This window comes from Rhinoderma darwinii, chromosome 11, assembly GCF_050947455.1.
Source record: "Rhinoderma darwinii isolate aRhiDar2 chromosome 11, aRhiDar2.hap1, whole genome shotgun sequence".
In the NCBI taxonomy this organism is placed as follows: Eukaryota; Metazoa; Chordata; class Amphibia; order Anura; family Rhinodermatidae; genus Rhinoderma; species Rhinoderma darwinii.
Genome location: NC_134697.1, coordinates 49,491,735 through 49,508,399, shown reverse-complemented (window position 1 = coordinate 49,508,399; position 16,665 = coordinate 49,491,735). Strand labels below are relative to the sequence as shown.

At 42.5% G+C, this 16,665-nt stretch overlaps 1 protein-coding gene across 1 annotated transcript; it reads left to right on the top strand.

The window, feature by feature from the left end:
• The first annotated feature begins 9,415 nt into the window (after window positions 1-9,415).
• Window positions 9,416-14,121, top strand: PPP1R3C (protein phosphatase 1 regulatory subunit 3C). Its single transcript, XM_075841409.1, has 2 exons — window positions 9,416-9,491; window positions 11,050-14,121. The coding sequence occupies exon 2, from the start codon at window positions 11,051-11,053 to the stop codon at window positions 11,996-11,998; it is 948 nt and encodes a 315-aa protein (XP_075697524.1). The 5' UTR covers window positions 9,416-9,491; window position 11,050; the 3' UTR covers window positions 11,999-14,121.
• The last annotated feature ends 2,544 nt before the right edge of the window (window positions 14,122-16,665 follow it).

The following is a 16,665-nucleotide window of genomic DNA, read 5'->3' as shown; positions in this document are numbered from 1 at the left end:
ATGGGCACATCGGGCAGTAGAAAAGACTATCCTTCGTCCTTCCATGCTTACTGCAAACCCGGCACCTTTTTTGGGGATATTTTTGGGTCTCGGTGGAAGGGATGGGGTGAAGAAAGTGGTGCTCTGCAAGTCTTCGCACATCCTCAGACCCATATGGTTGTGCAGGGGCGTTGGAGTCAAATAGAAGACGCTCAACAACCTACTCTTGGAACTGGGGGAAGGTGAGCGTTCCTTGTTTTTTTTATTTTTATAAACAACAAACCCATTGTAGGTAGCAATCTGAATTAGGTGCTACCTTTTTGTACCAGGCCCTGGTTTTACACTTCACCAAATAAGGCTGAAGCACCTGGTCCGAGAACTACACCCCCCATAAATTTATTGTAGTCTGTCACACAGAAAGGCTTACGCTTTTCCACGGTGGCCCCTCTCTAATTGCCACCGTGGTGTCTGGATGCAGAGTGGACAACATATAGACGTCCTTCTTGTCATTCCACTGTACTGCAAGTAACTGCTCGCTTGCCAGTGCGAATGACTCTTCCACACGTCTGGACACCAATTGTTTTGGGAATCCCACCCTGTTTCTACGGAATGTCCCGCAGGCCCCTGTATTTGCAGCATGGAGGGATCTAAAAAGGGGAACAGTGATATAAAAATTATCTGTGTACACATGGTACCCATTAGGTCCCACCCATATGTGTCAATTGTCTCTGGGCAGCCTGGGGAATTAATTTGGCGGTCTTTGCCTTCATAAATCAAAAAACCACAGGGGTAGCTCTCGCACACCTTATATAGTTTAACACCACATCTGGCACGACTAGAGGGAATGAACTGCCGGAATGAAAAACGGCCTTTATAGCTCATCAGAGATTCATCCAACGATAAATTTTGATCTGTGGTGTAGAATTTTAGAAAAGATTTTTGTAGGAGGGAAATTAAAGGTCTCCATTTAGTAAAGCGATCGTAGCCTGGGTTATTTCTTGTGGGACTTGGGAGATATCTGTAAAATGCATGGAGCACATTATTGATTAATATCTGTGTCTGGACAGAACTGCTGCAAATACAGGGGTAGCGTGGACAGCTCTTAATGCCCAGTAGGAGCGGATAGTTGTTTTTTTGACCAAACCCATATTTAGGGTTAGTTCTAAAAAAAAATTACATTAGTGGGGTTTATGATGTGTAGTGGGGTGTGGGTTTCTGTGCAATAAATTGTCTTGCATAGATATTTGTCTGATGGACAATTAACTCCAGGACTTGATCACTTGACAAATATGTGGAAGAAGTCCAAAGGGGTATAATTAGCAACATCCACTTTTGTTCCTGGGGTTGCTGACAGTTGCGGTACCTGGGGGGAAAATGAAATTGCGGGATCCAAGAACACGGGAGGGACTGCACCTCTAGGTCCTTCACCACGGGATTCTACAGCAATGACTGATTCCACCACCATAGGGCTATGAGGTCCAGAGGTAGAAGTAGAACTTGAGTCGTCACTGTCTGAAAAAAGTTCTACCTCTGAAGCAGAGTTGGTGTCACTACCTGAACTGCCGAAGCATAGCAAGGTGTACGTTTGCTCCGCAGTAAACATTCTCTGAGCCATTATTTAGTAAAACTTTCAACAACAAAAAAAATAACCTGTAACCGTAAGGCTGGATTCACACGAGCACATTACGTCCATTATCATTAATCATGTTTTCAGTACGGGACAGTTGTCCGGCAGCGAGGCAGGGACTCCTAGCGTCGTACATAACTATGATGCTAGGAGCCCGGCCCCCTGCAGTGTGTTCGGTCCGGGTCTTCCGGCCGAAATACGTTCCGTCCATTACGGACATAATGTGCTCGTGTGAATCCAGCCTTAGGCTACTAACTTTTTTTTAAGGTTTTTTTTGTGTTTATTTTTGTATCTTTTTTTTTCAAACAAAAAAAAAAAAGATACCTTGCCTATCACTAGGTAAATAAATCAACTCTAAAACCAGCACAAATTTTTTTTACAGAAAACTGGCTAACAACAGGTAATAAACTGACGCAAGGGATGAGGGGGCACAAATGGGGTGATCAGGGGGCACAGACTTGAAACGTTTTTCTTTGCGGTCTTTTTTACACTTCTACAGCTCAGGATTTGGTTATAGTGCCTCTCTCTCCTCTCACAGATGAACTACAGTGAGGGTAGAGGAAGACACAGCCCATGGCTGTATTTTCTAAACAGACTGACATAGAACACTGTGAAAGGTATATCACAGTGATCATGTGAGCAGGGACCACTGAGATTGGTCTCTGACTGTTCCTATTTGCCATATGCTGTCACAGGCAGCATGGGCAATATGCTAACAGCGCATGCCTGCGTCATTTTGCTTATGAGGGACAGGGCGGTGATCTGGGGGAGTGATCGGGAGTGCTGGCCCTTATTTTTACTATTTCTCTCTCCTCTCAGAGAGTACAGTATATTCTGTGAGAGGAGAGAAAGGACTAACCGCCGCTGTTTTGGCGGTGTTCGCCGTTATAACAGCCATCACGTGACCGGGGACCGGACAAAACTGTGCTGCAAGGCCTCAGCTACCTCTGTAGCTGAGTGCATGGAGTTTAAGCACCTCATGGGGGCGCTATCTTAAACCAAAGCACTGCCATGAAAAGTCGGCGCTCTGGCATTAGTACCCTTAATGGCCGCCGTGAAAACACGTATAAGCGGTCATTAAGGGGTTAAGGTGTTCATTGCTGGACAAGCCACCATCCTGGAATTTGTACCGGAGGTTCCACTGCTCAAGGATATTAGGGTGTTTTCAGGGAAGGGGGGTTAAATTGTTAGATGGGTGAGTAGCATTGCACGTCCCACACTCTCCACTTTCATAAACTTTTTTTTAGATTTCCCTCTAGATTGTTCTTGTTTTAGTTTTATCACCAAGCGTATAAACCTATAGCATCCCCCACTCCTCAATAAACCAACGTAGCATCAAAGAAATTATAATTGTTTAAACCTATCAAAATCTGTGTTTTTGGATGAAGTTTATCCAATTTGTATGGCCACCATTAGTCCATGAGGACCTGTCCTATAGGTAGGAATGCTGTTGAGTTGCCAGGTTATCACTTGAGTGGCCAATGTGGTCTGGTGTAATGCTATACTGCTGTTAAATTAGGTTGCCATGAAGAAGCAAAAACAATAAAAAATATGTACTAAAAACGTCATATTTATTTCCAAAAAGATACTTGCCCATAATAACTTATCAAATGGATGAAATGTGGACCACAGTTTTTTCTCTTTGAAAAACAGTAATTTAAAAAGGTCTATTATAGTGACAAATCCCCTTTTAATAAAAACAAAAAAGAAATGTAATAATAAGCAATTGATGATTTATTTGACTTTGTTGTTTATAGGATGAGTGTCAAACTGCTACGCCTATTCCCTAAAAAGACCATGTTATGGAATATATTTCATCTGACCTACAAACCCTGACATACTATACATGTAACAGGTGTGACTGTATTTTTCTACCAGTCACTGTCTTATGGCCATGTATATGTGCGTTACTCCATCAGGCCGAGTACTGTACATACTTCACATCCCTGTCCCTAATGGAACTTTCTACTCTTCAAACCAATTGTCATCAGAGATCCTTAAATATCTTGGATGAGAGTTACTGCAGAGACGGCCACAACCTGTCCATTTGTATTACAAGCGTAATATAGAAGCAGATGGATAGAAATTGCTAGCTATTTCCAGAACTCGACAATAGGAAGACAGGCATTATTGTATCGTACATATTATTTTATTGTATATATAAAAACATGGAAATGAAATGTTTAATAAATGCAGATTGTAAGTCAACATTTTTGTTTTTCAAAAATACCTGTACAGAGTAAAGCACGCTTGTACTCTTTGGGCAATTACTTTTTATTAAAAGGGTCCCTTGACAATAAGCTGATCACAGGGTGTCCTGCTGCTGGGACCCCCAGTGATTAACTGTGTTCTGTAAGGTGGGAGTCTAGGTGGTGTACGGCCCTTGCAGTTATGTCGCAGTAAAGATGGTATAAAGCAGGAGATTGGTTGCAAACTCAAAGTTTACTAAGCCAATCATCAAGACCAGGCAGGCAGATGATGGCTTGCTTGATGTTGTGGACAGGGACAAGGGCGCCCCTCCCTAATGCAGGTGTTTTGTCCAGGCAATATTAGGGTATTTGAAATTTCTCCAGTAATATTCAGCACGACATTGCATGATCAAATGGCTGCAGGAAGCTGAGATCTAGGGCATCGTTTGGTGGGGTCTATAGACTGTACATCTGCATTAGCTGTCCCTGTGCTTATCTATGACATGGAGGTAAAATGTGCTCATCGGTGACTTTCTTTCCCTGACTAACAAGTTAGTCGCTCTGCAGGGTCCAAGCCGCTTGTTTGGTGGTCAGAGAAAGAAAATTATTGGTGACCACATTATTCCTCAAATAAAAGAAAAAGCAAAACCTGTGTTCCAAGAAGTATACATCTTTATTTCCCATTAAAGTAAATGGGTATTTGGATCATTTGGGATAAGTAGAGAATGCTTGAAGGGGTGCAATGAAACCAATATAGAAGCATTTCTCCCATGAACGATCCAAGAGCGTTCTAGCTTAGCTGCACCCGTCCTTCCCGCTGCTGTTTGTTGACTGGCTGCAGCAATGACGTGCCCGTATACCCATGTGATTACTACAACCAATCACTGGCCTGAGAAGTCCAGTGCCGTATACCCACTTATGCCAGTGCTTAGCTGCAGCGATCACATGGGTATACTGCATGTCATCACTGCAGCCATGTCAACAATCAGCGGCGATGAGCACTGACGCAGCTACACTGGAACGCCAAGGGATATGTTGATTGAGTAATGCTTCTTTTTTTGTTTTATTGCATTCCTTCCCTTGGACGTTTTTTTTATTAACTCGGAAAACCTGCAGGGCCAAGACTTAGAATTATATGTGCAACAGAGACTTTATGGCCCAGGCCTTGGTAATGTCATCAGGCCCAGCAGAACATACCACTAGAAACCAGGGGCATCTGTTACCCCCCTCCCAACATGGTAATCCATAACAGGAAAATAAATTACTAAAAAAAATAACATCTTGAATAAAAACGTTACCGTGTATGATGGTTATAAGGGCACAGTTATTTTAGAAAGGTTTTTCTCTTCTTATATAATTGTAGCCCTCTATGTTATGTTAGAAAGTGAAAATGGAGGAAAAACATGAAGACAAAAAATACAATGGCATAATGTTAGTTATTAGAATCATAAAAATATGAGTGACGTTTTGTAACCTGTTGATAAGACATATCATACAACAAACATTAATGTGGGTTTGGCCTCTGGGACCCCAATTTTGGCAATAATGGTGCTGGGTTTTGTCCTGTCAGCAAGTTCACAAATTTCTTCAATGGAGAGCAATCTCTTATGACATGTCAATAGGCCGTATGGACAGGGTTTGTCCTTCCCCTACACATATATATATATATATATATATATATATATATATATATCCTACTTCCCCATCTACCTCATATGCCACGAAATATAACCTATTTATCCCTCCCACCTAGACATTAAAAAAATATAACTTACTAAACAAGAACCAGCTATCCTACCCACCATTCTTTAAAGGGGTTGTCCACTACCGGACACAGGGTGACCACAGGAAAGGTCATCAGTATATGATCTGTGGGGGTGCAACACCCAGACCTCGCACTAATTGGCTGCTATGGCTGCGTGCGGGCACCGGATGTCCATGCCGGAAGCAGATGGCTCTGATCACGAAATAGCGGCCGAGCTGTAGTACTGTTCAAGTGAATAGGAGCATACCTGCAGTTCTGCATCACGGCCGCTATGCAATGTACGGAGCTATCTGCTTCCGGCTCCGTACATTGCATACTGTGAAATAACATCCGTTGCCCGCAGGCAGCCGGAGCAGCTGGTTGGTGCGGGGTCCGGGTGTCGGACCCCCACCGATTGTATACGAATGACCTATGCGGTGGATAGGTCATCAGTTGTCTGGTAGTGGACAACCCCTTTATTGACACGGTTTAGAGGGGATTCCTCACCAGTTAGGATACTTTCTGATGAGCGGACCACCACCTTTCTTTTTCTAGGCATCCCAGCGCTCGAGCTAACACAGATTTAGGCCTCATTTACACGAACGTAATATACGCGCGTGCGACGCGCGTGCTTTGCACGCATGTCGTACGCACCTATATTAGTCAATGGGGCAGTTTAGACGATGCGTGAATTGCGCTCAGCGCGTGTGCGCAGAAAAAAACTCACGACATGTTCTATAATCGTGCGTTTTTCGCGCACTCACGCACCCATTGAAGTCAATGGGTGCGTGAAAACCACGCATGCCGCACGGAAGCACTTCCGTGCGAACTGCGTGATTCGCGCAAGAGCTGTCAAACTCCTGAATGTAAACAGAAAAGCACCACGTGCTTTTCTGTTTACAAACATCCAAACGGAGTGTCAAATTCGAGATGAGCGCACCGAACTTCACCGGGTTCGGCCAAACTCGTTTTGACCGAAACCGGTAAAAAATGTTCGGGTACGCGACGTCAGGAGACAGTCACTGTCCACGGTGCGGAAAGCGTTAAACCGGTTCAGCACCATGGACAGTGACTTCCGCTCCGAAAATCCATGAACCTGTAAAAAAAAAAAGACGTTCTGACTTACCGATAACTCCGGTCCGACCTCCCGGGATGACAGTTAAGTCCAAGTGACAGCTGCAGCCAATCACAGGCCAAGCACAGGCTGCAGCCAATCACAGGCTGCAGCGGTCTCATGGACTGCGGCGTCATCCTGGGAGGTGGGGCCGGATGACAAGAGAGGGACGCGTCACCAAGGCAACGGCCGGGAGCCCGGACTGGGGGAAGCAGGAAGTTCTTGGTAAGTATGAAAGTCTTTTTTTATTCACAGGTTGGTGTATATTGTGTTCGGCATTCACTGTCGAGGGTGCTGAAAGAGTTACTGCCGATCAGTTAGCTCTTTCAGCACCTTGGACAGTGACGGACGTCGACTAGCCTCATCTCTATGATGGCGGCTGCGCGAAAATCACGCAGCCGCGCATCATACACGGATGACACACGGAGCTGCCAAGTGCCTTTTGCGCGCGCAAAACGCAGCGTTTTTTGCGCGCGCAAAACGCACACGCTCGTGTAAATGAGGCCTTAGACTTTTAAGCGTATTTAATCAGTATGTCATCTGTTTTAGTTAATACCGTATTTTTCGGACTATAAGACATTAAATCTTGCTAAAAAGTCCCTGTGTCTTATAGTCGGCAGTCAAGGGACCCGGCAGCGCTGCTGGGCCCCCTGACCGCTTCTTACTTAACCCCTTCCCGACCCATGAGCACGCTCCATACACTGCAGGTGTCAGCTGTGTCTTACTGCTGACACGCTTCTCTAACGGCCAGGAGCAGCAATGGCGCTGTTCATGGCCGTTTAACTACGTAAATGCAGCGGTCAATAGCGACCGCGACATTTATAGGGTTTTCCCATGAAGGACATTTATAGCATATCCACAGTATATTTCATAAATGTCAGATAGATGTCTCTAGAACGGGGCCCCCTAAACCCCTTTCTAGCATACTCGCTCCGCTGTCTCCTGGCCACTTCCTGGTTAGGTGCTCGGGAGTTACGGAAACAGCCGAGTGCTTGCTGAGCTATGCTGTTCCCGTAACTCCCATAGAAGTGAATGGGAGTTACGGAAACAGCGTAGCTCTCCAAGCTACGCTGTTTCCGGAACTCGGTAGCTCCGAAAACCGCGTACATGTTCGAGTTATGGAAACAGCGTAGCTCAGCGAGTTATGCTGTTTCTGTAACTCATCCATGTATTGCAATGTATTGTGCCAGTGATCTAATGATCGCTGGTTCAAGTCCCCTAGGGGAACTAATAAAATGTGTTAAAAAAAAAAAAAGTTAGATACAGTTTCAAGGGTGTAAAAAAATATTAAAAGTTAAAAAAAAAAAACATTTCCCATTTTTCCCCAAGCACAATGTAAAAAATAAGAAAAAAGGAATAAAACAAAAAGTGATAAAAAAAATCGTATGTACCAAAAAATGGCTTTCAGAATGTGGTGAAACAGAACAAACTATTTTTTTTAACAAATAGTTTTTGGTTTGTAAAAGTAGTAAAAAATGAATTTTTTTCCAATTATTTATTGTCTGAAACCTGGTTGCGTCTTATAGTCAGCTGCGTCTTATAGTCCGAAAAATACGGTTCTTGTTTTCTTATGAAATACTGGAGCATCTTTTCTTAGAACTCTGCGTTGTGCCGTTCTTCTGTTATTCCTCCACGAAATCTATGAAAAAATTGTCAACTGGTTGTTCCCATTCCCATAGTCAGTAAGTGTGTCCTGACAGTCTGACATTACGCAATCAGTGCTGACATCCCATAGAAGAGACTTAGATATAGAAGGTGCAGAGTCAGCAGTCACACCCGGGTCGCTCTGCCACATTTCTTCTTTTTATTGCATTGAATGTTTTGTGTCTGCGCCGACTCCTGTCTTCTCCTAAATGCGAATCTAAGCTCAATTCTCATAATACTTGATCAAATATAATTAGAATTTAGCTTAGATTCAAAATATATATATTTTTTTTCACATGATACACTCAATGCAATAATAAAAAAGTAAGAGCTGCAAAGGTGTCCATAGTCCTTCCATTATAGCCAAGGTCATACATTTCCAGGTGGAATAACAGAGGGACGATACAATGCAGATTTCGAAAATAAATAAATCAAAATATATACATTTCGTAGGGAATGCAATTATTTACTAAACTAAACTTGTCGGGAGAGATGAGAGATGTCCTCTTTATGATTCACTGTGTGAAGATCCACTAAAAACCATGACCATACAAAGTAACATCAATCACATAGCATTAAATCATGAAATCATGTACAGGGCAGGGGCAATATCCAGGTAAGAATCCACATGCCTCAACATAGTATATTTACCAATACCGATCTGTGGATCAACTCCATGAAGGAGCAAAGCAGGAAAGAGAGACAAAAGTAGGGACTGTTCCTCCAAAAGAAGGCTACATATACCTAAAGCCCTGCCGCAATACACATAGTTATTCTAGCAGCATCATCTGTCTTTCTAGCATTGGTGTAGTGACGGCGATGCCAATTTTTCCTGTTTCTACCCTAGACATAATACTATACTCTATTCTCATCCTAGCCGTAGCCCCAACAAGGGAACCGATTAAGTAAATGCCCCTGTGACCCTTCAGCCTCCCTGCCCCCACCCGCTGACCTCCTTTCTGGGTCTCGGTGTCACAGAGTGCAGACAGATGCAATCACGTTCTCACTGTCACACCGGCGCTGCACTGATTGGTCAGAGGGGACGTGAGCTGCGCTGTGATTGGCTGCTGAGATTCCATCACGTGAAGGGGACTGTCCCTCTGGTAATATCCTGGCAGCGCAGACGACGATCCTCACCAGTTCTGAAGAGTCGTCAATGAGAGGAGGATCCTGAGCAGGGCGCTCACACTGCAGGTAGCTCTCGGCATTCACACCTCTCCCCTATATATGTGTAGGATGTAGCAATGCAAATGACACTTAATAAATACAGCGATGTAGACTGACGGCTGATAACTGCACGCAAATTCACTTTTTGTTACTTTGTAATAAAATTCTACTTAATTACAGTGAAACAATAGACATGTGATGTTCAATGCTGATGTTTTATATCTATATATCTATATATATATCTATATATATATAGAATTATTATTATATTATCCATGGCAAAAAAAAATACTTCTGTATTTCATTTAATATTAATATTTTACTTACTAAATGAATAGTGATCTTTAATAATTCTCATTTGTTTTATTGTTTGCAAAACAATGAAAATATTTTTACTAACAGTCCTCCTTTATACAAAAGAAAAAAGTTTTAAACCTACAACATCATTTGCCAAATAGTAAATATATAACAAAATAAAAAATCTGGGTCCTAAAAATCTGTCTTATGCAGTCATCCCCTACAAATGTCTATATTATAATGATTCCTACGTGTGCTCCGTGTATTATGTCCAGTGTGATCAATAATGTATGGCCTGAGCGGTGGAAATCGATTTTATTGGTTAGAATATCTGGTCCTGGAAATATTCTATTCATGGCAATGCAAATGTTAAATCTGAAATTTATTTTCTATGGTTGAAGCATTCGCTCTATTGTAAAATTGTTTCAATAGCCGTTAAATATCTTTATTTCTGACGATTGCGGGCACATTCTTTAATTCTGAAATCTTCTTGTTACATGAAAATTGACATAATTTATTTTGCTGTTTGGCCCCTGCTTGTGTCCGATAAGCTTCATCTAGAATAGTGGTCTCGAAGCTATGTCTCTTCAGCTGCTGTGAAACTACAACTCCCAGCATGCCTGGACAGCCAATGGTTGTCCATACTTGCTGGGAGTTGTAGTTTCACAATGGCTGGAGAGCCATAGGAAGCAGACCACTACTTTTAGATAATACTGTGATAGGTAAGGTGGAGAAAACAGTTATCTGAATCAGAAAGGGCGTCAGAAATCTCTTGTAGGCAAAATTGCTAGTGCTCACTTTCAATTTGCCCTATAATTCAGTATTGAGAATAGAATGGTACGTGTCTCAAGAGGTTCTGCAGCTCCTCTTCTTCCAGAATGACCTATATTGTTGATCTCAACACATGTTCTCTTAAGCTGTCTAAAAGCCAGACATGTACTTGAACGTCCAGAGATAAAATAGCTTACGTCTCTCATTCCTATGCCAGAAATTCTCCATCTCTATAGGTAATGCAGCACTACTCAAAAGTAATATGGAATTGTAGTTACATTTGTGTGTATCCTAGGATGATAGGGCTAGTTGTGAATGGCAGAAAACAGACACCTTGCTGTATGTTACAAGTGCGGAGACCAGCAGCATATGTGTAGGTGGCGTAAGACACTGAGCGCTAGTACTTCGCTCAATACATATACTGTATCTTCTGCCCGTTCAGTTCAATTGCATTGCATCATAAGCCTTTTTAGAGTACATCTGCTAACGTCCACAATTATATATGATTTTTCCCCAGAATGATCCAGATACTGGAGCCACGTTCTCTTCCACGGTCCATCATGCCGGTTGATGTTGCAGTCAGGATATGCTTAGCACATTCTCCCCCTTTAAAGAAGTTTCTCAGCCCCTATGACGACTGCAGGGGGAGAAATTTTGTGAATCGATTTAAGCCGCTAAGGCCATGTCTTTCTCTGAAGAAGGAATCTGAATCTAGGAACAATGAGTGGAACCGATCCAAATCCCGAGTGAAAAAGAAAGTCGTCTTTGCTGACTCTAAAGGACTGTGCTTGACCTCCGTACATGTGTTTTCAGAGTTTAAAGAAGAACCTGCTGTTGACCTCCAGTTTGATCTGATAGATCTTGAAGATATCACCGCCAGCTTAAAATTGCATGAAGAAAAGAATTTGATCTTGGGATTCACTCAGCCGTCAGCTGACTACCTACAGTTTCGCAATAAGATCCAAAAGAACTTTGTATGTCTGGAAAATTGCAGCCTTCAGGAGAGGTCAATTGCTGGCACCATCAAAGTAAAAAATCTGAGCTTTGAAAAAACAGTCAAGGTGCGAATAACCTTCAGCACCTGGAAAACCTACACAGAGGTTGACTGTATGTACATGAACAATATCTATGGAGGCTCAGACACGGACACCTTCTCCTTTGCTGTAGACCTGTCTCCTAACATTCCCAGTCATGAAAAAGTTGAGTTCTGCATATCCTATGAAAGTGGAGGCCAGGTGTTCTGGGACAATAATGATGGACAGAACTACACTATAGTTCATGCCGAGTGGAAATCAGATGGGGTACAGACCAACACCTTAACTAAAACAGACATAACCTCCTACAAATCCCAAATCATTAAGCCAGAAAAGTATCTAGATCAGTTTGGAACCCCTAAAACATCCCTTGGTTTATTTCCCGAATGGCAGAGTTGGGGTAGAATAGGGAACACCTCCCCATACTGGTGAACACAACTCATGGCCTTAGTGCCTGATTACTAAAATGTTTAAAGGTCTTTGAGGACGAAAATAACATTATACACAAATCCCACGTTAAGTAACAATGTCAGGGCAAAACGCGATTATTTTGTAAGCGCGAATTTAACTGAGGCGACGAGCTTTCTCATTAAGCAAATTGTTAAAGTTCAAAGCACCTTTAATCCCAGATCAGCTTGCATTAGAGTAGATATCACTCTCTGTATGCCAACTAAAGTCTACGTATAATGGTATGTTGGGGTGACTTAACGACATGAACTTTAGGGACAAGTTGATTATTGAGTGTTCGACATACATTGTGTATAAGAAGATGATGTGATATAGGCTGGCTAAAAATTAGACTGCTGAGATAAGGAGAGGTTGATCAGTAGCCACAGAATGTAGGTCGATCATAATGTGATTGTTCAACCAAAGGGATTTTATCTACAATATTTGAGGTTAGATTTCAAAAACTGGATCTTTATAATTACAGATGGATTTTGATGGTGACAACTAAACGGAGGCCTACCATCACCAAGAAATCTCTTACTTTAAGATTATTGGTAGAAATGTAATGACAAACTGGTACAGCACTGGCTGTAAGCACTACAGATCCACCAGAATGATGAACGAATATGTGAGCAAGACTCAACTTACTGAGCTCATATACCACTTATCGGAGAGATCAAATTCTTACAACTTAAAGGTTTACTTTTATGACACAAAGTGATGGCATATCGCTAAGATATGCCAACACTTTGTGATCGGTGGAGGTCTGGCTGCCGGGACTCTCACCGATCCTGAAAATGGGTCCGTCACACTCGTTTAGCGATACACACAGTTTCCCTGCACAATGGCGTCACCGGCTGTGCAGGGAACTGCAACTGGCCCTATTCACCAACCTCAGGATCCGAATAATATGCCATCACCTTGTGTGATGGAAATAATCCTTCAAGGACCTCAATGTAAGAAGTGCCTTTAAAGTATGCCAAAGTAAATATGCATCATTTCAGGTTGTATACTAGAATTTTTAATTTTTTTGTATTGTGCCATACAAAATTATACAGAAAAGCCAACTGGTATGCCGCCACTTCTATAATAATTGCTCTATAAACGTTTTCCAATTTTTTTTAATCGAGAATTGGAAATCACTGTGATTGGCACATACTTTGGATTTTAATTTGGAAATTACTATTAAAAAATATATGTATCCATTCTGTAACAATTGTATATCCACTGAGTGTATGAAAAAGTACAGAAACTATGAAAATCCAAATCCTTCATATTGAAGATAAGAATTTTTGCACCTTTTTGTGAATTTGGTATTTATTAGAATTGTAGGTTCCTTAAATAAAGGACGATCTGATTGTAGTGATGTTTTGCACATGCGTAGGAAATCCCTTTGAGAAAAGTAATTATTTTTCCCCCTCAAGAATGTAAATGTTTTTGTTCTGGATAACTGCTCAAAGGCATTGTTGGATTTATTATATTTTGGTGGATGACACTTTTTTTTTATCAGGGGCATAGCTATAGGGGGTGCAAAGTTAGCAGTCGCAACTGGGCTCTAGTGCCAGAGGTGGCCCAAACGCCCCTCGACCACATAAAACACCAGTATTATAGGGGCACATGATAGCTGGGCTCCGTTACAGATTCTGCAATGATACCCAGGAGCCTCAAGTTACACGTCTGCTTTTTATGTCTATTTCTGCTTTGTGACCTGTCAAAAGTTGAATTCTCTTATTCTGTGCACTTTTTTTTTTATTTTTAAGAGCAATTTTATTTTTGTATAGTGTTTCGGCCTTGGAAGTAAAGTTCCGGGGAAAAAAGGTGTTCCTGATGAATCTGTGAATTGAACTGTGATACTTGCTGTGAATGACGGCCATTTCCAATATTTGTAAATGTCAGGGAAAGGTTAGAAAATGCACATGAGCTTTTGAAACCTATGTCACTTTATATAAGAGAGCGAGAAGCTGAAACTATTTTTATATTGCAAAGAGTTGATGACTGTTAAGCAATGAAATGGCGAATGGTTGTTAAGAATGTTTCCTACTTACTGTAAAGGTTTGTCACTGTATGATACAAATGTTTTTGGCAATAAATTATGTTTTTATAAAATATATCTATTTTTGGGTTTTATTTCAAGCTCAATAAAGTGAAAACCAACTAATAAAAAACAAATATATCTAACGTATCAGTGGCTCCCAATCGTCCTAAACCTCTTTTATCCTAGATGATATGAAAAGACGGAACGCATATCTAATGCTAACAGATTCAATTTGTTTATCTTTTTGTGACTTAAAAGAACCCTACGGGCAAAACTAATGCCCATTGCCGGGCCTGAGGGGCAGGGGCGTAACTAGGAAAAACTGGGCCCCATAGCAAACTTTTGACTGGGGCCCTCCCTCCGCTGGGTATCACACAACCCCCCCCCTTGTAGATAGTGCCTCCCTATAGATTCCACCACACAGCGCCCCCTATAGATAGCACCATACACAGCCCCCTGTAGATAGCGCCATACACAGCCGCCTGTAGATAACGCCTTACAGCCCCTCCTGTAGATAACGCCTTACAGCCCCCCCTGTAGATAACACCATACAGCCCCCCTGTAGATAACGTCTTACATCCCCAAATCCCCCCTGTAGATAACACCATACAGCCCCTGGAGATAACGCATACAGCCCCCCCTGTAGATAACATTTTACAGCTCCAAATCCCCCCTGTAGATAACGCCATACAGCCCCTGGAGATAACGCCATACAGCCCCTGGAGATAACGTTTTACAGCCCCAAATCCCCCCTGTAGATAACGCCATACAGCCCCCCTGTAGATAACGCCCTACAGACCCCCCTGTAAATAACGCCATACAGACCCCCCTGTAGATAACGCCATACAGAGTCCCCCCTGTAGATAACGCCATACAGACCCCCCTGTAGATAACGCCATACAGATCCCCCTGTAGATAACACCATATACCCCCCCCCCCCCAAAAAAAACGGCCTATAGTTTGTCTTACAAAAGAGATATATCCCCGATAGGGGATACATGTGTGATCGCTGGCAGCGATAAGGAGAACGGGGGACGGAAAGTCCCCCGAAGTTCTCCATGACAAACCTCGGACTTCCGGCGTCTGCGCAGTTCAATCAAAAGTAAAGGAGCGCTGGTCACACATGCGCACAAGCGCGACCGGTGCGCAAGTAATTTCTATGGAGCTGCAGACAGACCCCGGAAGTCCGAGGTTTGTCATGGAGAACTTTGGGGGACTTTCGCCCCCCCCCCCCGTTCTCCTTATCGCTGGGCGTCTCAGCAATCACACATGTATCCCCTATCCTGTGGATAGGGGATGCATGTCTTTTGTAGGAACAACCCCTTCAGTGGTGTCGCGCTGTAGCAGCCATAGCAGCTGCTAGCAGAGCCTCCGGCCATGGGGGGGGGGCCGTGCCGGCGGGTGGCATGGGCCCCTTCATGCTGCGGGCCCCGTAGCAGCCGCTACGGCTACTATAGCGGTAGTTACGCCACTGCTGAGGGGGTTTCTCGCGGATTCTCTCTTTGGTAATCTGTGAATTCCTGTATCATACAACACAGCCTCATGCCTTGCACTAGGGCTAACAAAGTGTTTTGCTCGGAGTGTATCTATGTAGGGCATTGGATCTGCTCTTTTTTTCAGATAGAATGCCACCATTTGGCCTGGTTTTGCAGCACAACCCTATTCAATTGAACAGGGTTTAGCTGTAATACCAGACACAACCCATGGACAAGAGTGGAGCTATTTTTGGAAAAAAATCCAGGCAAGAGTTCCTTTTTAATTTGCAAAACCTTTTTGCACAATATTATATTGGCTATGGCCAATGATCTGTGTTCCTCCAAGCTAATCCACCTTCAGTGAGAAGACTATACGAGAAGGTAAGTGACATCAACTTTATCCCAATAGATCAAACGTGTGCAGTCCTTTACACCCAGGCCTTATACATATTTTTCAATTATACTTACTGGTATTAGTAATAAACTCTTCTTTTGAATGACATTTTACAATTTTCCATTTTCTCTACATATATAATTGAGTTCCTATTATAGACCGTTTGCTTTAATTATCTTCTACCACTTTTTATGTACATGATGTTTTATTGCCTATTCACTTATGTGCCAATGGCATAGTCCTGTTGCAAATAGCAGAGGATGACATTTTGCCAATCCCTAAATTCACAACTGTCAAAGCCATGTCTTCTGGGCAGTCGGCATCTGAGTCCATTTTCATGGAATCCATCTAACCAAGTGATGACAGTACAGCATTTGTTAGGGAATTTGCATGTATCAAATCCAACACGTGGTAATTGTGTTGCTGATGGGAAAGGAAAAAAAAGGATATGTAACCAACAACACTGCTCAAAACAATAGTATCATGGCACCATTCCCATATCATTATATTCACCACTTCTGTAAGGCTAGACTGTAAGATGAAGCCTGACATAGTTATAATGGCTTTCAGAGGAACTGAAATATCCAGATATGTAAATCTTGCTTCACCCTCGTAGATTTATATGGCAGATGAACCCTAAAGCCACCAGGCAGTATTATTTATTTTTTGTATGGGAAAGTGATATCATCTCCAATTAAGGACAGGAAAAGTCACTTCTTGGATATCTGATTGCTGGCTGTGTGTGCCA

Bases quoted from the DNA above. Each gene is read 5' to 3' on its own strand.
- PPP1R3C (XM_075841409.1), top strand. From the start codon at position 11,051: ATGATCCAGATACTGGAGCCACGTTCTCTTCCACGGTCCATCATGCCG.